This window comes from Sminthopsis crassicaudata, chromosome 1, assembly GCF_048593235.1.
Source record: "Sminthopsis crassicaudata isolate SCR6 chromosome 1, ASM4859323v1, whole genome shotgun sequence".
Taxonomy (NCBI): domain Eukaryota; kingdom Metazoa; phylum Chordata; class Mammalia; order Dasyuromorphia; family Dasyuridae; genus Sminthopsis; species Sminthopsis crassicaudata.
In genome coordinates, this window is record NC_133617.1 from 671,366,144 (window position 1) to 671,390,036 (window position 23,893).

General features: G+C 51.1%; 1 protein-coding gene across 2 annotated transcripts; it reads left to right on the top strand.

The window, feature by feature from the left end:
• Window positions 1-1,038: 1,038 nt before the first annotated feature.
• On the top strand, window positions 1,039-20,958 carry SEMA3B (semaphorin 3B). 2 transcript variants are annotated; one of them, XM_074283315.1, is made up of 18 exons: window positions 1,039-1,216; window positions 7,301-7,515; window positions 8,802-8,959; window positions 9,898-9,960; window positions 10,360-10,479; window positions 10,640-10,733; window positions 11,096-11,215; window positions 12,770-12,915; window positions 13,185-13,302; window positions 13,470-13,539; window positions 13,673-13,817; window positions 14,212-14,431; window positions 15,861-15,952; window positions 16,035-16,076; window positions 16,775-16,932; window positions 17,217-17,272; window positions 17,509-17,648; window positions 19,494-20,958. In XM_074283315.1, exons 2-18 carry the CDS (start codon window positions 7,422-7,424, stop codon window positions 19,953-19,955), a joined length of 2,298 nt encoding a protein of 765 aa, XP_074139416.1. In that variant the 5' UTR covers window positions 1,039-1,216; window positions 7,301-7,421; the 3' UTR covers window positions 19,956-20,958. The 2 variants fall into 2 exon arrangements, with proteins under 2 accessions (XP_074139416.1, XP_074139417.1); XM_074283316.1 differs by having other exon boundaries at window positions 1,040-1,216; window positions 13,676-13,817.
• Window positions 20,959-23,893: the final 2,935 nt, after the last annotated feature.

A 23,893-nucleotide genomic window follows, 5' to 3' on the forward strand; every position in this document is an offset into this window, starting at 1 on the left:
GAAGGAAATGGCAAACCATTCCAGTATCTTTTGCCAAGAAAACTCCAAATGGGGTCACAAAAAGTTGGACACGACCAAAAGGACTGAACAACAACAAAAACTTAAAAGGGTTTCATGTTACAGTCAGGGCTCTCTCCCAAAGAGCCAGTTGTTTAAAAAAAAAAAAAATTACTATTGTAGCCCTGGAGAGAGAGGGCTCCTCCAGGGAAGGGACCTCCCTCTCCACCTCTACCCAGCTCTCCGCCCACAGGCCCCAAATCTCCCCTGGGGAAGGTTCGATGTCTGTGGGCACGTTAGAGATAAGGAATCAGGGCTTCCAATGATGGGCATACAGTGGGCACACACACTGAGCCTGCATAGTCACAGTTGTTCTCCCTCTGTATTTCTGGGTGACTGCAGATTGTGCTGGGACATTTACTATAGAGTTGAGCACAGGTGCGAGTTTTGTGAAGTTTTGCCGAAGTCATGGCCTATAGTTGTGTGTAGTTGGAGTTGTGTGTTTGTGTGTGTGCGTGCCTTCTTACGGATACCTGTAATTCCATGCATGAATAGTTCTTTGAGATCTAGGACTGGTAGGGACCTGAGAGACTGCAGGTAGGGGCGTGTCCGGAGAGGAGGGGGAAGGGAATTCTGGGAATCACCCAGCACGCCATCGGTCGGTCAGTAGCCGACTTGGGGTTCCAGCCTTCCTCCCCACCGCCCACTTGTGTGCGCGGCTCTAAATGTGTATCCGCGTGGAACTCGTCTGTCCCGCCCTGCTTGGGTCCAAAGATTCAGGGCGATTTAAGTGTCGGCCTGTGCCTGTGTAGCTGTCTGCATACGTGTGCGTGTGCGTGTTCGTGTGTGTGTGCGTGTCCTCTCCACGGCCGCCTTCCCCCGGCACGGGCCGCCTTCCCGGTCCCCTGGCCTCGTGGCTCTGGCCCCGGCCGGAGTTCGCTGGGAGCACCCCCCACACTCCCCCGCCCTAGAGTCGGGCTCGAGGTCCCGCCCTCCCCCCTCCTCCTCTCCCCTCCCTGCTCCCCGCCTCCGGCCGCCTCCTCTGGGCTGCCCTGTCACCGCCACGGACCGACCTACCTCCCGAGGCGCGCACAGGCGCTGGAGCTGGACCGGACCGGAGTGCCAGCCGGAGCCCGAGCAGGGCACTAGCCCGGCTAGGGCCGGGGCTAGAGCTGCGGACCCCGCCCCTCCCCATCGGAGCTTCGGGAAAGGGGGGCAGGTGAGGAGGAACGGGAGCCGGGGGAGCAGGGGTTCTCGAGACCCCTTACTGCCAAGTGGAACCCGGAGCCCCGAGACTGGCAGTGCCCGTAGCCTGAATACCCCGAGTCCGAGCCTCTCCCGCTCGGTCCCGGGACGGGAGGGGGGAGGGGGGCGTCAGGTGGCCGGCCCGCTACTCAGCCTCCGGGGTCCTCCAGGAGAGAGCAGGGCCAACTCGGCTGAGCAGAGGGGAGGGGAGCCACAGGGATCGGAGAAGCCAGGAGAGAGCCGTGGAGTGGGGTGGGGTGGGGGCGCACAAGAGGCTTGTTTACGTCTGCAGGGCTCAGTGACCCGGAGCTCTGAGCACATAGCCTTGCCCCCTCATCTCCACCCCACAGCCACCCTCCTGGAACATCCTTACCTCAGCACGGAGTTTGGGGAAGGAGGGCGGAGAGAGGAGATGAGATGGTAAAGGGTAATGGGGTTGTAAAGGCTGTGACCTGGGGGAAAGGTCATATACGGAGAGAGGAGGGGGTTAAGATGAAGGAAGAAGCCTTTAAGAGGGCTGGATGGAGGAGGGGTTTGTGGGTAGGTGAAGGTTGTGAGCGGAGAGTAGGCTAAGTGCCGGGGAGAGCTATGGGGAGGACCACATTGGGGGATTCTATCGGAGAGAGGGGTGGAGGATATGAAGCAATTATGGGAGAGGGCACCACAGGAAGGGGAGCTACCAAAGGGGCTTGTGAAAGGTTCGGGAAGGAGAGGAGGGAGCCAAGGGAGAAGGAGGCTAGAGGGAAAAAAAAAGAGAAAAAGAATGAGTTAAAAAGGGACTAAAGAAAAGAAAGCTGTGAAATATTCTGAGAGCTAAGGGAGAAAGCAGTGGGGTCTGTGGCTCCTCAGATTATGGGCAGAAGAGGCCTGGAGGGTGCATAGTGGATCACAGGAGCATAGATTTAAAGTTGGAGGGGACCCTGAAAGTTAGTTTAACTCCATTTTAAAAAGAAAAAAAAAAAAAAAGAAAAAGAAACTGAGGCTGGGCAGATACCGGGGTATAGATTTGAACTCAAGCCCTCTGACTCCAGATCATTGGCTGTTTTCACTCCATAATTGGGAGGCTGGCTCAGGGAGGATTGGTGTGAGATGAAAACAGAGCTGCTGCCAGCTTTGAGGGGAGGAGGTTGAGAGGGGTTAGGCCAGAGAGCTGTCACTTTGGGCTTCTGCCTCCCTGGAGTCAAGCCCCAGGCAGAGCTGCCCTGCCCTATCCTGGGTGCCCTGCACCCATGCCATGTTCCAGAGAAGTGCCCAGGCCACAGCCCCACCCGTCTCCAGGGTGACTGTCGGCTGACCCAGCTTTCCTCCCAAGCTCAGGACCGCCCTCCCCAGTCAGCTCCCAGCAGCCTGCCTGTCACCCGATCCAGCCACCCAGGAAACTGCACTTGGTAACTTGGATGCCTGAGCAGCCCTGGCTCCCCAGGCTCACCCTGGCTAATCTTTCCAGCCCCCCCCCCCCACTCAGGAGGCACTGAGGACTGGAGGAGGCAGGCTTGGCCTGGGGCCATCCATATTCCTTCAATCCCCTCCATGCTCCCCACTGCCAAGGAGCCCTCCTGCTCTTTTTGGGGGGATGGGGGAAGGATTGGCCTCAGATTGGGAGAGGGGCCCCAACCTTGGAGGAAGTCACAGCACAGAAAAGTAACCTTAGGAAAGAGCTTAAAATGTCCTGATCTCTGAGGAAACCTGGAACCTTGAGGGGGCTTGGGGGAGGGGGATAGACTGGAAGCTAAGAGCACTAAAAAGCCAAATCCTAGATTTAAGAATTAGCACAGTCCCAAGGGCCCTACTTCAGCTTAGTTAATCCACTTGTACCCTTGACCCAGCTACTGCAAAAAGGCTGAAAGAAACCTGAGTTCTGGTCTCCAACACCATTTTTGTATTTTTAGCCACAGGCCTTGCCTAGTGAAGACCCTTAATAGGGGTTTGTTAAATTGAGTTGAATTGTTAGCTGTGTGACCATGGGCAATTGCCCTCTCTGACCTGTGTGCTTAGCCATTTTTCAGTCATGTCTATTTGTGACCCCATCTGGAATTTCCTTGACAAAAATAATGAAGTTGTTTGCTGTTTCCTTCTCCAGCTCATTTTGCTGATAAGGACACTGAGGCAAACAGGATTGACTTGCCCAGGTTCATGCAGCTAGTCTGAGGCTAGATTTGCTCCTTGACTCCAGGTCCAGCACTCTATCCTCTGTGCCAGGGGTGAGAAATGCCAGGGAGAACCTGGAAAGAATTCTAGACTTGGAGTCAAAACTTTCCATAGGGACGTATTTGAACCCAGACTCTTACTTCTTAGCTGTATGACCAAGTGACTTCTCTGGGCTTCAGTTTCTTTATCTGTAAAGTGGGAGGGAGTTGAGCTAGACCACCTGGCAGGTGCTTTCTAGTGCTTACATTGTTATTCCCAGATGGAATTCTTTCCTGGGTAGACAGAGGGAGCTAGAGAAAAGTGGGCAGATCCTTGGGGCCGGGAGCACATCACTGCACCTGCCTCCAAGAGCTAAGTGAAGATCAGATGAGATAACATCTGTAACGAAGTGCCTGACACATAGTAGGTGCTGCAGAGATGCTTGTTCCCTTCCTCTTCTTCTCCCCCTCCATCTCCTGCCCCCCAGCCCTTTCCAACACTAGGCAGGCAGAGAGGGAAGCCTGGGTCCTAGCAAGAGGCACTCGCTGAGTCAGCCTATTCCGTTCCCAAAAAGCGTCCAGTGTTCTGGATTTCAGACTAGGCCGGGCTGCTCCATCCCTCCCCTCCAAATCCCGACCAAGAGAGCACCTAAGGCCAGGCACAGCCCCTGGCCCAGGGAGGGGAGCCTCTCTGGGGGGTCACACTCATTAGCCCAATGGGTGGAGATTGAATCCAAAAAACATCTACTAAACAACTTCAGGGATAGGACCCCGTCCTGCTCTCAAGGAGCTTACAGTCCAATGAAGGAGGGAAAGAAGGGAGAGAAACAAACACAAAAACTGAGCAAGATGAGAGGGAGCCAGTTGTTGTTTGGCAAAGCATTATGAGACTGAGCAGCGGAGGTTGAGAAAGGCCAGCTGTACGGAGCGAGCGAGAGTCCTTCCTTGAAGGAAGAAAAGGGTTTTCGTTCTCACTGATGTCAGAGTGAGGGTGTGGTGCAAAAGGTGCTGACCTGGGAGTCACAGGTACCTTTATTATCTGTTTACTTGGGCCAATTATTTCACTTCTACCAGCCTCAATTTCCTCATCCACAAAATGGGGAGAGTAGACGGAATGACTTCTGAATTTCCATTTCTAGGTCTTGTGTTATTATGAACGTTCCAAGCATGAGGGATGAGGTTAGAGCAGGACAAGATTGGGGAATGACTGGGGAATGACTAGTGATAAAGGGGAGGGGAGGGGGTAACGTGAGCCAAAGCTGGAAAGGGGGGGCCTTGAACGCTAGGGTAAGGACTTCTGCTTTTCTTTGGCAATGGGGAGCTACTTCACGCGTCACTGTCATGAGCTATTTAGTTTGAGAACAGAGAGAACTAACTCCAAGCAGAGAGTGTTTGCAAAAGTAAAAATGGCAGCTCCTGTGACTGATGATTGACTCTAAGGCGTGAGGGAGCTGGAAGCATCCAAGATGGTGCCAGGGCTTCCAGCCTGAGTTACCGGGTAAATGGTGGAGCCATCCCTAAACACAGGGCAGTTGGGGGATGGAAGTTACCTAGAGCTTTCCTCTGTGTGCCCAGGAAGGACCAGCACCCTGCCCAGAGTGCTTCTCGCTTGGCATTTGCTCTCCACTTTGGCGCTTGCTGCCAAGCAAGGCAGGCCACGGCCAGGGCTACAAAGGAGGAGGCCTCGGCATCTGTGGGCACTGCCCAGCAGTCTCCCCTCCCTGTTAGGCCAAGAAGCTGAGGTACACAGTGGTGCTGTGACGGCCCCAGGCGAATACGAGGAGGGAAATTTGGGGGAGAAACTGCACCTACAGGTGGGAGTCACGCCCCACTTGTCCATAATAAGGGAATAAAATGTGGGGGTGCCCAGTTAGTGAAAGAAGGTGTGGATCTCGATAATGGCCATCTAAAATGGGAAGGAAGGAGCTGAGCCACAAGTCCTTCTGGCTATAGATGCTGTGATGCGGAAAAAAGCAAAGCCTCAAGGTTCACACTCAACAAGTGGCAAAGCCAGGATTGGGACCCAGATCTCTGGACTCCCAGTCCTGGGTTCTTTCTCCCCCACTCTGCTGTCTGGGAAGGATGGCTTGGCAGGGCGGAGGGGGGCAGTTCTTGACTCAAAGGAACAGTTGATAATGTTTCCGGTTTCCCATGTCTCACTGTGGGGTATCACAGAGGGCAGCCCAGGCATCCGGGATGGGGATAGGAGAAGGGATGAAGGACTCCGTGTGGGCGTGGGGGGGTGAAGGTCTCGGTGAAGGGAATAAGGCTCGGGGAAGGCAAGGGCACTCAGTAGGAGGCAAGGGTTCAGCGGGCAGTGAGAGCTCATTGAAGGAAGGATGACTCAATGAGCCCAACACTCAGTAACTCCCTCTCCACACTGTGGATAGGAGAATCTAGTGCTGGGTCTAGAGAGGACACAGAAAGGGCGCACACACACACACACACACACACAAATTACTGCCATCCTATTTCACTTTAATGTCCTAACCCATTATGAGCCTGCTTGGTGACATAAGAGAGTTGCTATTTGGATCCAAGCACTGACCTCCCCCTGTCCTCCTGTCCCTTTTAAAAGGGAGAACAGGCAGGGAGACTCATGGAGGGTCATTGACTCTGGGGGGGAGCATTAGGAGAGTTGGGGCCAACTGAAAGGGAGGTGACGAATACCCCTGCCCGACACTGACATTCTGTTCCAGTTGCTGGCAGGTGCTTGTCTTTTCTTTCTGGAAAATGGGTTTGGTAAAAGTCTTATACATCCCAAGTTCCCCACCTCCCTTTGATGGGGACGTTTGGGCCCAGGATAGCGATGGGCTCCTCAGAAATTCTGGGTGGATCCGGCTTTTCAGACACTCACGGCCACACAGGGCTTACCTTAACACACACGCACACACACTTTACGAGTGTATAGCCATACCCTTAAAGGTACCAGAAGCACAGAATTTTTGACTGAGGAGGTGTCTCAGTGACCTTCTCAATCCCCCAACACGTGGCCCTCCAGCATCCTCTGGAAAACCTCTGGCGTTTGCTTCCCCCCGGAGCCACGGGTCTCCCCTTTGTTCAGTCCTAACAGCTGGGAGATGCTTCCTGACATCATGCCCGAATTTGCCTGGGTTTCCGCCTCCCATCACCGTTGCCCCCGGGGGGTTAAACAGAGCAGATCTAATCCCTCTTCAAATATTTGAAGACAGCTACTATGTCCTTCTGCACTGAGCCTTCTTTTGTCCAAATGGACACCCTCAGTTCCTCTACTAGTCTTTATGTGACAATCAAGGGGAGTCCAGGCCTGTCACCTGGCTGTCACTACCCTCCCCCCGCTCATACGTGATGAACATATGTGGCTCATACAGGGAAAGACGCACATTCTCTCCTCTCCTTGGAGCTAAGTACCATTTGTGGCGGAAGGGCAGGGAAGCCCCTCCAAACTCGGAGGAGCCCTGTAGAGGATGCTAAAGGGTGTCTGGGGGTTAGTCCCAGGATCTCCTCTCCCCCGCCCCACTAACCTGGATGTATGGATGGACTCAGATGCCCGCATCTCTGGGAACGCACAAACATCTACTTACCGGCATTTGTACATGGGAAGATGTTGGTTGTGTGCCCTTTCTGTGTCAGTGTGTGTGTGTGTGTGTGTGTGCGTGTGTGTGTGTGTGTGTGTGCGTGTGTGTGTGTGTGTGTGTGTGCGTGTGTGTGTGTGTGTGTGTGTCCCTCAGAAGAAGGGGCTAAGCCAACAGGAATGTGGCTGTATTTGCCCCAGCGCCCAAACCGGCTGTAATCTGATCCCCTGGGACTCACATGCTCACGCTCTCTTCCTCTCTTCCCTCTTTATTCTCCTTCTCCCTCTCACCCGGTCTTCTCTCTCCTTTGGTTCCTTCCTTTTTCCTTCCCTTCCCTCCCTCCCTCCCTCCCTCCTTGACTCTTTCCTTCTCTTCTAGATCCAGAGGTCAGAGTCCACAGGCCGACTCAGAGAGCTTCTCCTTCCTCCCCACTGTGTTGGTTGCCATCTCTGCTCCCCTGGGACCCTGCCGGGCCAGGGCCTGCCTAACCTCCCTCACCATGCTCCCGGGCCTGGCCCTGTTCTGGGCTCTGGTACTGGGGGTGGATGGGGGTCCGGCCAACAGCCCCCCTCGCCTGCGACTCTCCTTCCAAGGTAGGGAGCACCTGACAGGGATTGAAAGACTGGGCCAGGATATGTGTGTGTGTGTGTGTGTGTGTGTGTGTGTGTGTGTGTGTGTGTGTGTGTGTGTAGCTGCTTAAATGTGTGGCTGCGAGTGTGTATAATTGTGTTTCCAAATGTAAATACAACTGATTATTTCTCTTTGAGTGCAAATAGCACTTGGCATCCAGCTGTTCAGTGCGTGTATGACTGACTAGGAGTGTGAAACGGGGGTGCATGTGCAGGGGAACAACTGCGTGTGGAGCTCTCCGTGTGATACCTGCTACAATACACACAATACGTGTTTCACAGACTGTGTGTGCCCCCGCTGGTGCTTTGGTGGTCACATGCATGTATATGGAGGCTTGGCAGGGTGACTGGCTCCATGGGAAGGGGCAGAGGGTGCCAGCATTTGGGAGGTTTCCCAGTGCTATAGTGGGAGAGGAGGACGCAGGGTCCTCTGCCCAGGCTGGGGGTGTCCCTGGGGACTGAGAGTTCCCTTTGGGTTTATGCTAAAAGAGAACCCTCTTGGGCCCCTTTTTTTGTTGTAGGGCCTCAAATTAACTCTTGCTGGCCTCTGCCCTGCCTCTGAACCCCCTCCCCAGCTATTCCAGGGACAGAGATGGGAGCAGTCAGTCCATGTCTCTCAGATGACTGAAGGGGTGTTCCCTATTCTTCCCAAGATTTCCCACCCACTAGGGCCCTGAGAACTCAGGAGGCAGCCAGTCCTGAGGCAGGGGTCGGGCCACGGGTTGCTAGGCAGCAGGGTCTGGCGGCTAGATTCCCTGGAGGCCTCAGCCCCAGCCTAGGAGTTGTGCTGGGGATCTGTAGTGTCCCCCCCCCATCCCCACCATCACCACATACATACACCCTTGGGAAGAGGGAAGGTGTGGGGAAAACGCTCCTGGCCTTCTCCTTGGAAGAAGGATGGATTCGTGCTCCTCAGGCCAGTCCCTAGAGACTCAGCTCCTGCCCATCAAAGGCCTGGCAGCCAGTTCTGGGCTATTTGATCTTAGAAAGATATTGTGTCATACCCCTTCCCTCTAGGGGATCCAGTGATCCTGTACAGAAAGACCTGTGGGGGGAGAACTGAGGAGGCCATCCAAAAAGCACAGCACTCCCCCATCTAGTCTGGGATCAAAACCCAGCTTCTAGGGTCCAGAGCTATCAGGAAGAAGGAAACCTGACCCCAGGGTGCATCAGCTCCATAGGCCTAAACCCGTGCTCTGTGTATCCCCTACTTTCTTTATCCTCAAATCCTCCCTCATGTTCCCCGGCAGAGCTCAGGGCCCGGCACGGTCTTCGCACCTTCTCTCTGCCTCGCACCTGCTGCTATGAGGCTCTTCTGCTGGACGAGGAGCGTGGGAGGCTATTTGTGGGTGCCCAGAACCACGTGGCCTCCCTCAGCCTGGATAACATCAGCAAACAGGACAAGAAGGTACCCGGAGACATAGTTACGTTCCGAGGAAGTGTCCCCCTCTAGAGATGGGTGACTCCTCCTCTGCCCCTAGAATCAGGGATCCCCTAAGGACACATTCTGCCCAGAGAGATCCCGTCCTTCCTCCTGTTGGCTTCTCCCACCAAGAGATACAACCCCACTGCCGAGACATATCCCTGGAAGAGGGAGTAGGATCACTGGGTTGGATGTGGAAGCAGAGAGCATCTGTTCCAGCCCCTTTCCTTCCTCCCCAAGCGATACAGGACCTGCCCCCCCCCACCTGTTAGCAGGGAGCTTCCCTGTGTTAAGAAAAAAAAGATTTCCTAAAGTCATTTTTTTTTTTCAGAAACCAACCCTCTCTCCCAGAAATGTCCTTCAGGAGAAAGATATTCCTGCTTTCCTTCCATAGATATCCCAATGAAAAAGCACCCCCCTCAGATATACCTACAGGGAGAAAGAGTGTCTCTACCCATAAATATCCCCTCCAAAGATAACATTCGGAGAAACATTCTCACAGAGATGTCTCCCCATCTCCATATCCACTAAGATATAATTTCTTCAGAGATATCCCCCCCAAAAAAGGGGAGATAACTTACCCAGACATAGCACCTCTCCCATACTCCGATCCAGAGAAACACTCCCTCCCCTCCTAATTGACATTCTCTCAGAGGAAACATTCTCTGCAAACATAATAATCCCCCTCTGGGAAACATTTGCCCTGGAGACCCCACCCCCCCAAAAAAAGACTGTCATATCCTGGAATATGCATTCGCTTCCTTCAGCAATACCATCATTCCATTCCATAGTTAGATGCTCTTTCTCTCTCTCAGGTTCTCCCCCGGCCCAGCCCCCAATCCCCAAGTTCTAGCTCTGAGACAAAGGGCACCCTCTGATGACCCTCTCTATTTCTCTTCTTTCCCTCCCCCATCCCTGCTCAGCTGGCCTGGCCGGCGCCTGTGGAGTGGCGAGAAGAATGCAACTGGGCTGGCAAGGATATCAGTGTGAGTGACCAGTTGGCTCGGGCCCTTGGGGGATGAGGAGGGAGAGGAGGAGAAGGGTCTCAATGTCTCCTGGTGTGTCCAAAGAAGGAGACTGAGCTATCAGAAGGAGAGGGCTCTGGTCTGTCTACCTTGGGAGAAGTTTGGGACTCAGCCCCCCTCATCCCTTGGAGTTTAATAGAGTAACAAGTCAGACATGGGCTCAGGGGTGGGCGAGCCCAACGCACTTAGAAGATTTCAAGTCACCTACTCTTTATATGAAGTTTCTCTCTCTGGGTCTCAGTTTCTTCATCTATGAAATTTGAAGAGGCTGAGCTCAGACTTGTCCACTTTGGGGCTTGAGGCTGGAGGAGAGGAAGACCTTGTGCTCAGTATCCTGTCTCTGTCTTGCCTCCTGCCCAGGCTGAGTGCGTGAATTTTGTGAAACTGCTTCATCCTTATAACCGAACTCATCTGTACATCTGTGGGACGGGGGCTTTTCACCCGGTCTGTGGCTTCCTGGAGGTTGGGTACCGGATGGAGGTGAGGATCAGGCGTGGAAAAAGGGAAGGGGGCAAAGGGGTGGAGAACACACTCTGGCCTAGGGGGCAGCTGCTTCCCTTCATCCCGCAATTTGGATGAGGTCCCAAAGTGGGGATAGGGCAGGAGACGCTTCTGAACCGGCTCCCCCCATTCACTCCAGGAGCCAATGCTGAAACTGGATCTGAACAGCCTAGAAGACGGAAAAGGGAAGAGCCCCTATGATCCCAAACACCGGGCAGCCTCGGTGCTTGTGGGTAAGGCTTGAGCTTCTGAGATATCCCAGTATCCCCCTGGAGTACTCCCACTCACTGTGGCTCACACTGGCTAAGGAGGGAAAGAGGAAAAGGGGAAACACTTGGGGCGGGGGGACAAAGCTGGGTTAGGATCCCCTGGATTGTCCGAGGTTAATCCATACATACACTCTGGGCCTCTTGGCAACTTTCATCCCTCCTCATTCCCTGTAGCCTCCCAGAGACCTTCCCTGGGTTTTCTTGTCCCTTGGGAACCCCTCCCCAAACTTCTACAGATGCCCTAGATTGCTCCCATACCTGCCAAGCTTTCCACAAACAATGGTATCCCTTCCTCTGTCTTCCCCTGCCCGCTCTCCCACACTCAGGGCAAGAACTTTACTCTGGAGTGGCCACAGACCTCATGGGCCGAGACTTTACCATCTTCCGGAGCCTTGGCCGGCGCCCCAACCTCCGAACAGAGCAACATGATTCTCGATGGCTCAATGGTGAGATTTTTTTTTAATAAAAATAATATTTTTCTCCAATCACATAACGAGAATTTTCAACATTCAATTTTTTTAAAATGTTGATTTCCAAAATTTTTCCCTCCCTCTTCAAGAAGGCAAACAATTTGATACAGGTTATAGATGTGCAAACATGTAAGACAGGTTATGAAAGAAGAAACGGGACAAAAGTAGAAAAAATCAGTGGGGAGGGTCTTGAGTGATCAGCATGAGAGGGCTCTACAAAGCCGAGTGGATGAAAGGGCCCTAAGGGGCCAAGAGTAAGGAGGTCCAAGTTCAAATCATGGCCCTTCTCCTAGGCCTTAGTTTGCTCATCTGAGAAACGGAGACACTCCCAGTACCTGCCTTTCAGAGTGACTTCGAGGGAGGGCGATGGAGATGAAGGCTGTTGTCATTATTGTGGCACAGTCTGGGGAGTGATCCCTGTCAGTTACCCCGGTGGACTGTTCCCTCCCATCCCCACCTATTCCAAGCCTCCAGCCTCTGTTTTTCTGTTTCTACCCTCCCTATGGCCCGGCTCAGGCCCCGGAGCCCAAGTTCCTCCGTCCCTGTTCTACCTCCAGCCTTCCCCGGGGCCCCAAAACACTCATTTCTCATTGGAAAGAACCCTGGCCTGGGGGGGGGGTAGGAAGCCTGGGATCCAGAGCCAATCTGGCCCTTTTTAAAATAGTTGCTGCCTTCCTTTCCCTGGTCCCTCATCTATAAGATGGGAACAATGATCCCTGCTGTACCTCCCTTAGGACTCTGGGAGGGACCTGGCAAATAGCAAAGTGTTTGAGAAGGGAGGGAGGGCTGGAGGGCACAGAACGTAAGACGCAGGACCGCTGAGTTGGGATAGACTGTAGGACGCAGAGCAGAAGGTGGGGAGATCTTAGATATACCTACAGGGAGAAAGAGTGTCTCTACCCATAAATATCCCCTCCAAAGATAACATTCGGAGAAACATTCTCACAGAGATGTCTCCCCATCTCCATATCCACTAAGTTAGATATAATTTCTTCAGAGATATCCCCCCCAAAAAAGGGGAGATAACTTACTTACCCAGACATAGCACCTCTCCCATACTCCGATCCAGAGAAACACTCCCTCCCCTCCTAATTGACATTCTCTCAGAGGAAACATTCTACCTCCCTGAGATACTGTAATTAACTCTGCTTAAACTGTAAAGAGCTAACTCTAGGTGAGCACCCGTGTTAATGGACGTGCATCTATATTGAGCTCTGTGCTCCCAATCCACAAGCACCCCCCTCAAGATCCCTGGGTCCCTGTTCAGGAAGGGGGAAGAGATCGGGTTGGCAGGGAGGGGGGTAGTTAATGCCAAAATGGAGAGATTAGATCAGCCACGGGCCGAGCCTTGGGCTGCTGCTGCCTCCTAGTGTCCAGCCCTTGCTTTGCAGCCTCCTCTGTTGCAAGGAGAGAAAGGATGGAGTGGGGGGCCGAGATTGCTGGGATGGGGGTAGAGGGGTGGGGATCTCCTGGGAAGAAGAGAGGGCGGAGTCTCCAGGCTGCTTACCGGACCCCTCCCTCGGGGCCCAGAGCCCAAATTTGTGAAGGTTTTCTGGATCCCGGAGAGTGAGAATCCCGACGATGACAAAATCTACTTCTTCTTTCGGGAGGTGGCCGTGGAGGGGAACCCAGGCTTGGGCAGGGTGTCGGTGTCCCGCATTGGCCAGATCTGCAGAGTGAGTGCCTTTTTGCACATGCACACACGTCGCTGCACCCCATTCCTTCACATAAACAAACATACCATACTCGTGCTCACACACAGACATCTAGCCGCCCTCCCCGTGCCCACGGGACTGGGGACAGCCGTCACCCACATTCACAGAGCCGCAGACCATGGACAGGCCTGTTTGGCCGGCCATCTCGCGATGAAGGAGCAAGACTTTGGGTCACGTGGGCCGAGGAGGTTGGGGTACCCGAGACCCGAATTCCCTTTCTGCCCCTGCAGAATGACGTCGGAGGACAACGGAGTTTGGTGAACAAGTGGACTACGTTCCTGAAGGCCCGGCTGGTCTGTTCTGTGCCTGGGATGGATGGGGCGAGCGACACAGTCTTCGATGAGCTTCGTGAGTGCTTGGGCCTGGGGCCAGAGCCGGGCCCAGGGACAGAGCAGATCTAGCTCTAGCTCTGGAACTGGGCTGAGGAGGGGGCTGGTTCTGGCCAGGAGAGGGGCCTGCTGCTCCGGTCCTGGAGTCTGGGGCTCAAGGAGCTCACTGACTCGTGTCTTGAACAGGTGATGTGTTCCTGCTCCCCACAAAGGATCGAAGGAGCCCCCTTCTCTATGCTGTTTTCTCTACCTCCAGGTCAGAGCCTTGGCTGGGCACATGAGAGGGGGAGGAAGCAGGACTAAGTTTGAGGGGCAGCTTGGGTAAGATGGGAGTGTCTCTCTCACACACACACGTACCTAACCTGGATCCTCCGTTGTTCCCCCAACAGCAGTGTGTTCCAAGGCTCGGCCGTCTGTGTGTACAGCATGAATGATGTTCGGCGAGCCTTCTTGGGTCCTTTTGCCCACAAAGAGGGACCCAACTATCAGTGGGTGTCCTACCAGGGCCGCGTACCCTATCCCCGGCCAGGAATGGTATGTCTCACCTCTAGAGGGGCAGACGAAGGGGGAGAGGAGGACAAAGCAAGACAGACCAGATGCTCATCTCCTACCCGCCCCAGCTTTGCATAGCTCTGTTTCCTCTGCTCCCTCCGGCCCTGCTCAGAATGTACCTTCTCCTGGAAACCTGAAGTCTGTCCCTTGGGCAGGGTTTGTTTCTCCCCTCAAATTAAGAGACTCCAGTGGGCAAAGCTGTCTTTTCCCTTGGACCAGGGGCTCCCAAAGGCAGGAGCAGGTCATGCCGTCCCCTTCTGAGCAGGGTCTTCCTGAGATCGGGCTCTTGTTTCCCCTTAGACCAGAGGCTCCCAAAGTGGGGGCGGTTGGTTGCCACAATGCTTCCCTCACCCACACGGCCTTTTTGCCTCCTCAGTGTCCCAGCAAGACCTTCGGCACCTTCGGCTCCACCAAGGATTTCCCAGACGATGTCATCCAGTTCGCCCGAAACCACCCCCTCATGTACAACCCCATCCTGCCTGTGGGTGGGCGCCCCATCTTCCTCAGGACTGGCACCGACTACACCTTCACGCAGATCGTCGCTGACCGCGTGGCTGCGACCGATGGCCATTACGACGTCCTGTTCATTGGCACAGGTCAGAGTTCCTCCCGAATACCGTGCTTCTTGTAGGACCATTGATGCTATAGATCAAAAAAAAAAAAAAAATCTTTGGAATCAAATCCAATTCCTCTACTAAAAAGAGGGGAAAACGAGGGAAAGGGACTGACTGAAGATCTCACAGAGAGGGATTGCTAAATCTGGGATGGAAACTTTGGTGTCTTAGTTCCTGAGGCAGAACTTGTGTCCATTAGAGCAGCTTTAGAATTCTATTCCAGGTATTCAAAGCCTCCCTCTTGTGGTCACACCTGCTCTCTGCAGACTTCTGGCCACCCACATGCCCTTGCCTTTCAGCCAGTGTGGTCCATGCCAGGCTTCTGTCCATCTCCACCCCCAGCCTCCCCTCCCCCGTGCTGCCCTTCCTGACTCCTCCAGGCCACGCTGAAGTGGCACGGGAATAAACATTTCTTAAGCTCCTACTATGTGCCGGCCACTGGGTTAAACACTTTACAAATCGCATCTCAATTTAATCCAAACAACAACTCTGGGAGGGAGGTGCTGTCCTCATACCTATTTTATAGTGGAGAAAACTGAGGCAAACAGGTTATAGTGACGTGCTCAGTCACACAGCTAGTAAGTGGCTGAAGCTGAATTTGAATTCAGATCTTCATGACTACAATGTCAGTACTTAGAGGAGGATGTAACCTGGCACCTTCTTGATATCTCCGTGTGAATGTGTGTGTGTGTCTGTCTGTCTGTCTGTCTGTCTCTCTTCTCTCTGTCTTTCTGCCTCTCTCTTCTCTCTGTATGTGTCTCTGTATCTCTCTTTCTCTCTCTTCTCTGTCTCTCTCAGTCTGTTTCTTTGTGTCTCTTTTTGTCTCTCTTTCCCTTTTCTCTGTCTCTATTTCTGTGTGTCTCTGTCTCTCTCTCACACACACACACACAAATACACACACTGAGAGCTAAAAGTAACTTTAAAATACAAAATTTAAGTGTCAAAGGACTTTGGAGAAAACTTTCTTTTACTGAGCTTCAGTTTCTCACTGTAAATTTGGGGCATAGTAAGGGGAAATTGGGTTTGACAGTCTCATCTCCTGATTCCAAAGATTTGACACAACTGAGACTCAGCTGGATCCACGGGGAGCCCCTTCCCCTCCCCCATTCAACTCAATCCAATCCAGTCCAACTCATCTCCTTTCCATCCAATCACTTTGATTCAGCAATAACTTAGTAAGCAATATGTGAGAGTCAGTCTGGCATAATGGCCAAAGAGGCAGCCTCCATGATCTGGATTCAAGGTCTACCTCTGATACCTATAGTCTGTGTAGCCCTGATCAGCTGCTGCACCCAAGGATGATACGTTGAAGAGAAGCTTGCACTTGTGGAGAGAGAGTTCAGTAGACAAAGATGATGGGATGGGGGCTATCTCTTTCCCCACTTCCAGATTTCCCACCTCTCTCCCACAGACATTGGCACAGTCCTCAAGGTGATCTCAGTACCCAAGGACAGCTGGCAGAGCACCGAGGGACTTCTGCTCGAGGAGCTACAGGTGTTTGAGGTGAGAACACGGTGCCTACCCAACAAAGCCTTGCTTAGCTAGGCCCCCACTCAGCCCTGACCTTAGTATCTTTCCCTTCCAGAATGCTGCGGCCATCACCAACATGCAGATCTCTTCCAAGAGGGTGAGTGTCCGGGGCAGGGAAGAGGCTCCCCCAGAGCTTCCCAGAGGCTGGCCCTTCAGGGCCAGCCTTATTGCTACCATCAGAGAGTCCATGTTTTCCTCTGGGTCTGTTATTGCTAGATTTCCTGGGGTGGTTATCAATAGTACAGAAGGAAGAGAAGGAGGAGGGGGAGTAATTGTGTACTTTAAATTTATTATTCAGTTATTTTTCGATTGTGTACAATTCTTCTTGGCCCCTTTGGGGCTTTCTTGATAAAGGAGCTTGCCATTTCCTTCTCCAGCTCATTTTACAGATGAGACAAACAGGTTAAATGCCTTGCCCCGGTCCCACAACTAAAAAGTGTCTGAGTCTATATTGGAATTCAGGCCTTCCCACCTCCTGGTCTGGTGCTCTAGCCACTGAACCACCAACATGCTCTGTTTTTTATTTCATTTGGAACCCACAAGAGCCTTGCAAAGTATGAAGAGCCAGTATCATCCCCAATTCATAGAAGGGCAAACCAGGGCTTACCAAAATGAAAGGACTTGCTCACGGTGATAGAATCCAGGTCTCCTGACTCCATCCTTCCACTAACTTGCCATGGGAGCTCGGGTCAGCCTCTTCCTCTCCCTGGGCCCGTTTCCCATACAGTTGGGATGGGCTTATGTTGGCGCCGATAATGACGTTCTGTCCCTCTCGTTCCCTTTTCTGAATCCCAGCACCAGCTTTATGTGGCCTCCCAGAGCTCTATCTCCCAGCTGCCCCTGCATCGTTGTGCCGCCTATGGCCGTGCCTGTGCCGAGTGCTGCCTGGCCCGGGATCCCTACTGTGCCTGGGACGGGGCTTCCTGTACCCGCTACCTGCCCAATACCAAGAGGTGTGAGGTCCAGAGGGAAGGGCTGGGAGCTGGGGAGGAGATGAGATGTGAGGGATCGGGGAGATTTGGGCTGGAGGGCTAAGGAGATGGAAATCAAGGGGCTGGTGACCAGAGAACCAGAGACTCTTGACCGCCGGTACCAAGTTGGCGAGGGAGCTGAGGGTGTGGGGAGATAGAAACCAAGGGGCCAGGGGTGTGGGTCCCACTTACCTTCAGTTCTGTAGCAATGGAGGAAGGGGCTTGGAGACAAGTAGAGTCTTATCCAACTTCTGCTTTCACCTTAGGAGGTATCGTCGCCAGGATGTTCGGAATGGGGACCCCAACATACTCTGTTCTGGAGGTGAGTGACCTTTAGGTCAAATTTTCTCCTTCCCCAGTTCCTCAGACCCTAAAGAGAAAAGTCCTTAAGGCCTTCACCATGAATGAGGAAGCTTCTGATAGCGTAGGCCTTGTACTGGACAACTTATCCCCATAGTCAACCTCCCCCCGCCCCCCGCCATGGCCATCCCAATCCAGAACCTCACCAAATTCCCCCGATCCAAGCTGTGGCTGAACCCCTTGTATGCCCTTCGCTAGATCCCCCACGCCAAACATTGGTGGAGAAGAAGCTGTTTGGGGTTGAAGGCAGCAGCATCTTCCTTGAATGTCAGCCCAAGTCCCTGCAGGCTCAGGTTCTCTGGACCTACCAGCGGACAAGTGATAGCCTCCGAAGCCAGGTAAGCATTCCCCCATATTGGCTCTGGTATTATTCTCTTGTGTGATACCCCATCCCTGTCCTGACACACATGAATTTGGACAATTCTCTTTCCCTTTGGGGGCCTGTTTCTCTCTCTTTAAAACTGGGGAGTTGGGCCAGGTGATTTCTAAGGGCCCATTTGATGTAGTCTACAGTGCTAGAAATGTGAGTTGGTATTCTTTACTATCCATATCCTACCCCTACCTGCAGGTGTGCGACAAGATTTTGTTCTGGATCTTCTTCTGTCTCTGCTTTGTTACCTCTCACTGTCTCTGTCTCTGTTCTCATCAGCTTCTCTGAGCTTAATTATCATCTCTATACAGATGATTCAAATCTAGACATCCAGCCCCAGTCGTTCCCCCTGAACTTCAGTCTTCCATCACTGATTGCCTCTTGGACGTATCAAACTGGATGTCTCAAAATCAACATGTCCAAAACAGAACTCACTATAATCTTCCCCTAGAACTCCCCCTTCTTTCAGACTTACCTATTTCTGTAGAATGTACCTTTGTATTTTTATTCTCCAAGCTCATAGCTTTGACATTCTTTTTTCCTCTCTATTAACTCACAAATCTAATCATTTGATAAATTTCTATTGTTTCTAGCTGTACAACAGTTCTGCATCCAACCCTCCTCATAACCACGATCTAGTTTGGGCCCTCCTCACCACTTGCCTAGAAATCTTAATTGCTCCCCTGGCTCTGGTCTCTACAGGTTTTCTCTCTTTCCTTCACACACAAAACTTTTCTTGTTTGGTTACCTTTTTGCTATCTCCCAAATCTGGAACGCTCTCCCCTCTTACTTCTGCTTCCTAGACTCAATCGATGCACAGATAATTATCAAGCACCTACTATGTGTCTTGCTGGGTATATAATTATGAAGAATGAAACAGTCCCTGCTCCCAAGAAACGTACTCTTTCTTCCCCTGGGTGGCTAGGTTGCACAGTGAATAGAGTGCTGGGACTGTAATCAGAGTTCAAACCCAGCCTCAAATACTTAATAACTGTGTGACCCTGAGCAAGTCACTTAACCCCAGTTTCCTAAAATGTGAAATGAGAATAATGCCTCTCAAGGTTGTTGTCAGGATCAAATGAGACAATTATTGCAAAGCATTTAACAAGTTCCTGCCTTGTTCCCATCAAGATAAGAGTACCAACTTCTATATAAAGCCCTTCCTGATTCCCCTTAAACATTAGTGCCTTCCCTTCCTCTCCTGGATTTGTTTTGTACTTATTCTGGATATATTAATAGATGTCCTTGTCTCTCCTGAAGAGAGAGAAGAGATTGCTTCATTTTTTCTATTTCTATCTCCGGCACCTAGCTTAAGAGATATTCCTTGGGGATGATGCAGTAGATTGAAAACTGGCCCTAAGTCAAGAGGACCTGAGTTCAAATGTGACCTCAGACATTTAGCTAGCTGTGGGACCCTAGACAAGTCACTTAACCCAGTTACCACACCAAAATATTTATTTTTTTCATTGATTGACAAAGGACCCTTCCAGGTCTGATATTTTATGTTTTAAGGATTTTTTATCTTCAAGAACCTTTACATTTAGAAACAGTGTGATACAGGAAAATCTCTTAGCCTCTCTGAGCCTCAAGTTCCATATCTGTAAAATGGGGACATACTTCACAGAGTTGTTATGAGGTTCAAATAACCCTATGTAAATCCTAAGAGACCATGTGAATGTTAGCTGTAATCATTACAATGCTGATTGTGACAGTTCCTGGTAAAGATTCTAACATTCCCTCTTGTTTATTTGAAGGGCCTTTCTCTCTCTCTCTCTCTCATTCTACATTCTAAGTTATAACCTCTGATCCCCAGGTGCACTTGGATGACCGGGTGATCCAGACAGACCGAGGCCTGCTCCTCCTCAGCCTAAGCCTACAGGACACCGGACTCTACCATTGCCACGCTACTGAGCATGGCTTCACACAGCCCCTCCGGCGGCTCCTCCTGAGTGTAGTGGCTGCCCACCAAGCCGAGCAGCTGACAAGGGTCGAGCAGGCCCAGGGAATGGGGGCAGGGTCCCCTGCTAGCCAGAAGCTCTGGTACCGAGACTTCCTGCAGTTGGTGGAGGCACCTGGGAGGAGTGGCAGTGGTCCCATGTGCCCCCCATCTTGGAGTAACGCCAAGGAGCCCCATTTGCCTTCAGCCCTGGGGTCTCGGTCAAAGGGACACAAGTGGAAACATCTTGAAGAGAAGAGGAAAGGAAGGAATCGCCGGACCCATCCCCCAGACCCCCCTCGGGCCGATCGGGGACCTCGAAGTGCAGCTCGATGGTGACCCCGCCACCTTTTCCCCAGACATCAGTGGGGATTGAGGGGCCAAGGGACCAAGCTGGATGTCCTGCTTCTTGCCTAATTGGGGTCCTTTTCAACCCCTTGATGTGGAGAAGGGGCCCCAGGAAAGATAGACTGGCCTTTTAATGGGGCAGGGGGTCCCCTTTCAATCTCCCTGCCTTGGGGGCCCAGAGCCGGGGATACAACCACTGATATATTTATTAACAGACCGTAACCAATGAATGTAACCCCAAGAGGGGCCAGGGATGGGATAGGGAGGCCTGCTGGTGGTCTGAGGTTATATGCATCCCCTCCCTTAGTGCCTCTTTTCCTGCTTGTTAAGTCTGGGTCCAGCAGACAGAGCTAGCAGTGCCTGGGGCTTGGGAAGGCTCACTGGCTAATCACCCCAGTGTCCCAGGACTAGACAATCAGTTCCAGGTCATTGGGGGAGGGGGAGTTTGAAAGAATGGGAGATGCACTCCCCAGCCTAGAGAGAGCAAAAACTACCATCTCTTAAGGATTAAGTAAAACATATGGCAAAGTGAGAATTTTCTCCCTGAGTCTAGAGGTCCCCTAGAAAGACAAGAGGAGAGAACAGGCAATTTGGAGCAAATATGGGGCAGGAATGGGGAATGGAGAGAATGCACAAAGTTAATACAACAGGTGATTAGGCAGGAGGGAGTGCTGCCTCTCTGTGCCAGGGACCACAAAGAATTATGGGGATCACACTGTGACTGTGTGTATATGTTTGTGCATCTCTGTGTGTGTACGTATGTACGTGAGAAGGCAGTGGGCTGTAGGGGAGAGAGCCTTGTTCAAAGTTCCAATTCTGCTGCAAATTCACCATGTGATCTGGGGGTTAGTCCCTGTTTCTGTGCCTCAATTTCCTTTCGTGTAAAAATGGACATAATTTCTGCCCTGCCTACCTCACAGGGCTGTTGTGAGGATCGAGGGAACTAACAGATGTGAAAGTACTTTGGAAAGTATAAAGAGCTGTATAAATGCAATATATTATTATTATTATTATATAAGCGTGCATGTGTGTGTGTGTGTGTATAGATAATAGATAATACAGGAAGGGTTCTCATAAATCCAAACACCTGCTCGAGGTGTGAACACACACTACCCCTGGCTTTGGAGATTCGTTGGGGACCTATTCTCAATAGGCTACAAGTCTAATAAGTTGGCCAAATACACTGCGGTTTGTTCTCTCTTTTTCAGAAAAGTAATCAGTAGGTGGTGGTGGTGTTTTGTTCAGCCTTCATTTTTGGAGGCTCGGGGGGCATCTTGAGTATGAATGGATATGAGTGAGACAGAACTATGGAAAGGTCAGTGCCATCACCCAACTGAATCGTCACATATTGTTACGGCTCCTGTATGTGTATGGACGGGGGGTGGATGTATGGCATCTATATGTGTACGGACAAGAGACAGCAGTATGTATGTGGGACTGAAGACCCCAGATCCAGGTGGGAGCTGTGGTTCAGACTTTGCAGCGCCACTCACTTCTGGGAGTGATGAAGGAGACAGCCTGTTAGCCCTAACTCTCACAACTCCATCCTTGGGGTGTGAGAGGGCGTGGGGAATTGGACAAAAGTTGTTGGGGTCTAGTCTAGTCTGATCTTTGGTAGCGGGGCTGGGGTGGAGAGAAAGGGAAGAATTAGGTCCCCCCTCACTTTCAGAGTGGTGAAATCCATTGCCTCGTGTACCTCCAGAGACCCTCCCAAAGCTATCAAGTTGGTCTCTGTCCTGGGAGGGAGGGTGTGTGTTAAAGCAGGTCTTAGGCCTTCCCCTTTTTCCTCCCCCATCGAGGGTGGTCCTGACTTTGGGTAAAGTTATATGTTTGCATGTGCCCACTTCATACATGCTTATGGAAAGCACTTTGCAAACCTTAAAGGACACAGATTAAGCCTGTTATTCTATTAATGTAGAGACGAGTAAACTTACTCTATTAATACAAGTTAGCGCCTTCTCTGCAACTGTATCTCAGAGTCACCTAACCCGTTACTGTTGTCCCGGGTCACATAGCTACTATGTGTCAGAGCCTTCCTGGCGGTAGCACCAGCTCTCTGTCCCCCTTGGGCAGTACTGCCTCTGTGCCCCTTTAAGAGCTTCATGTACTAGTTATTATCATACGACTAGGGGTTCACCTGCACAGGGGTTTGTGGAAGGGGTATTCATCGGCCCCTTCTCTTGTGACATACATGCATGGGTGCAACATACATAGCAAGGTCCTAGGTGTGTCTACATGTGTGTGAGTTCCCATCTGTTTACTCCAGGCCCCCGATTGGTGAGAGTGATATATTCCCCTGAAGCAGTTCTGTTAACTTGTGTTGTCACCACCTGTTTCACTGAGCTGAAGTAAATTACTAGACATAATTATAATATATATTGTACTAATATATATTATAGTGTGTAATAATGTATAGAATAAAAATTTTATATAATATATAATTACATATCATGCATATATTATGTATGTAGATATATTAAATTATATATATATATTATATCTTAAATTATATATCATATATGACATAATATGCAATGCAATCATATATTATTTATATAATAATTTCTTCAAAATTATGGCTTCAAATAGCACACATTCAAATGCCTACCACTTCAGGGGATTCTTTATTTGCATTCATTGGGATTTAGCTGTGATTATGTGGATATGGAAATGTGTTTGTATATATTATGTAAGTCTCTTTATATATAAGACCTAATCCTCCCCAGTGTTTAGGGGACCCAGCCTTTCCCAAAGCTGATGAGGTGGGAATGGGGAGGGGGGGGATACCTCAGAGTAGAAGTTAGGAGACCTGAACTTTGACTGCAGATCTGCCCTTGCCGTCCGTAGGACTAGAAACAATTCCCTTTGGCTCTCTGGGCCCATTTCCCATTCGGCATAACGAAGGTCTTGGGCAAGATTAAGTTGCCTCCAAGCTGCGACATTGCAGGATTTTATGAGAAAAAGCTGTGCAATAATATGTACAAGTGTGGACACATGAATCGACGGCTTTAGTTCTTGGTATGATGTCCCTTTTGCAACCTTGTAAGGCCTTTAAGAAATATTAGCACTGGTTGGCCCAGGTAAATGCACAGCTGTAGTTGTATCTGTGTGAAAAGTGCAGAATGTACACAGTGGCTTGAATGTATGTATGGGTGTGCAAGATTATTGCAATACATCCAACGCTGACGTTTCTACAGGTGTGTGTGCGTGTGTGTGAGCGTGCTGTTCACCTGCATTTGGTATCTCTTCCTTGTCACTAGCTTCTAATGCTCTGCTAATGCTATGATTTATGTCTCTTCCCATAAACCCCTGGTTGGTTCCCAGTTGTGACTCATGGGGGAGCAGGTTATCCAGATAGACATCCAGAGGATGCTGAGCAAGCTCCCCTGGCCTGACTGGGTAGAGGGAGAGGGGAGCGGGAGGACACTGTAGGAATGGGCACAGAAGCTGAAGAGCACATCTCTGGCCATTTAACCTCTCCAGGGCTTCTAGCATATGCTAAATGGAATGGAGAAACTGAGAAAAGGGGCACCCAGTAAGTCTGTGGATGGATTACAGGAGGCCTGTTATTTGAGTGGGAAAAAAATTGATGCCTTCATTTTCACACTAATCTTTGATTTCTTTTCTAGTACAATGTATTTTATTTTATCCATTTAAAAATATTCTAAGAAAGTCCTGTCTCAGATATTTAACACTTAGCTGTGTGACCCTGCCTAAGTCATTTAACCCCAATTGTCTTACTCTCCCAAACTTAATCCCAATTGTTTTATCTTCCCCCCAAAAATTCATTCTGATAAGTTTTAGCAGACAAAGGAGTCTTTAACATAAAAATGGGTTCCGAACTTTGTGTTAAAGACAGAGCAGTCAGGAGGCCCTTACAATCGCTGGATCTATAGAACCAGGAGCCCTCAGTTCAGATTCTGACTCTG

Excerpts from the sequence above, each read along its gene's own strand:
- SEMA3B (XM_074283315.1), top strand. The coding sequence starts at position 7,422 with ATGCTCCCGGGCCTGGCCCTGTTCTGGGCTCTGGTACTGGGGGTGGAT. Across the intron at positions 9,961-10,359 it reads GGGCTGGCAAGGATATCAGT|GCTGAGTGCGTGAATTTTGT; the intron begins GTGAGTGACCAG and ends CCTCCTGCCCAG. Across the intron at positions 13,818-14,211 it reads CCTATCCCCGGCCAGGAATG|TGTCCCAGCAAGACCTTCGG; the intron begins GTATGTCTCACC and ends TTGCCTCCTCAG.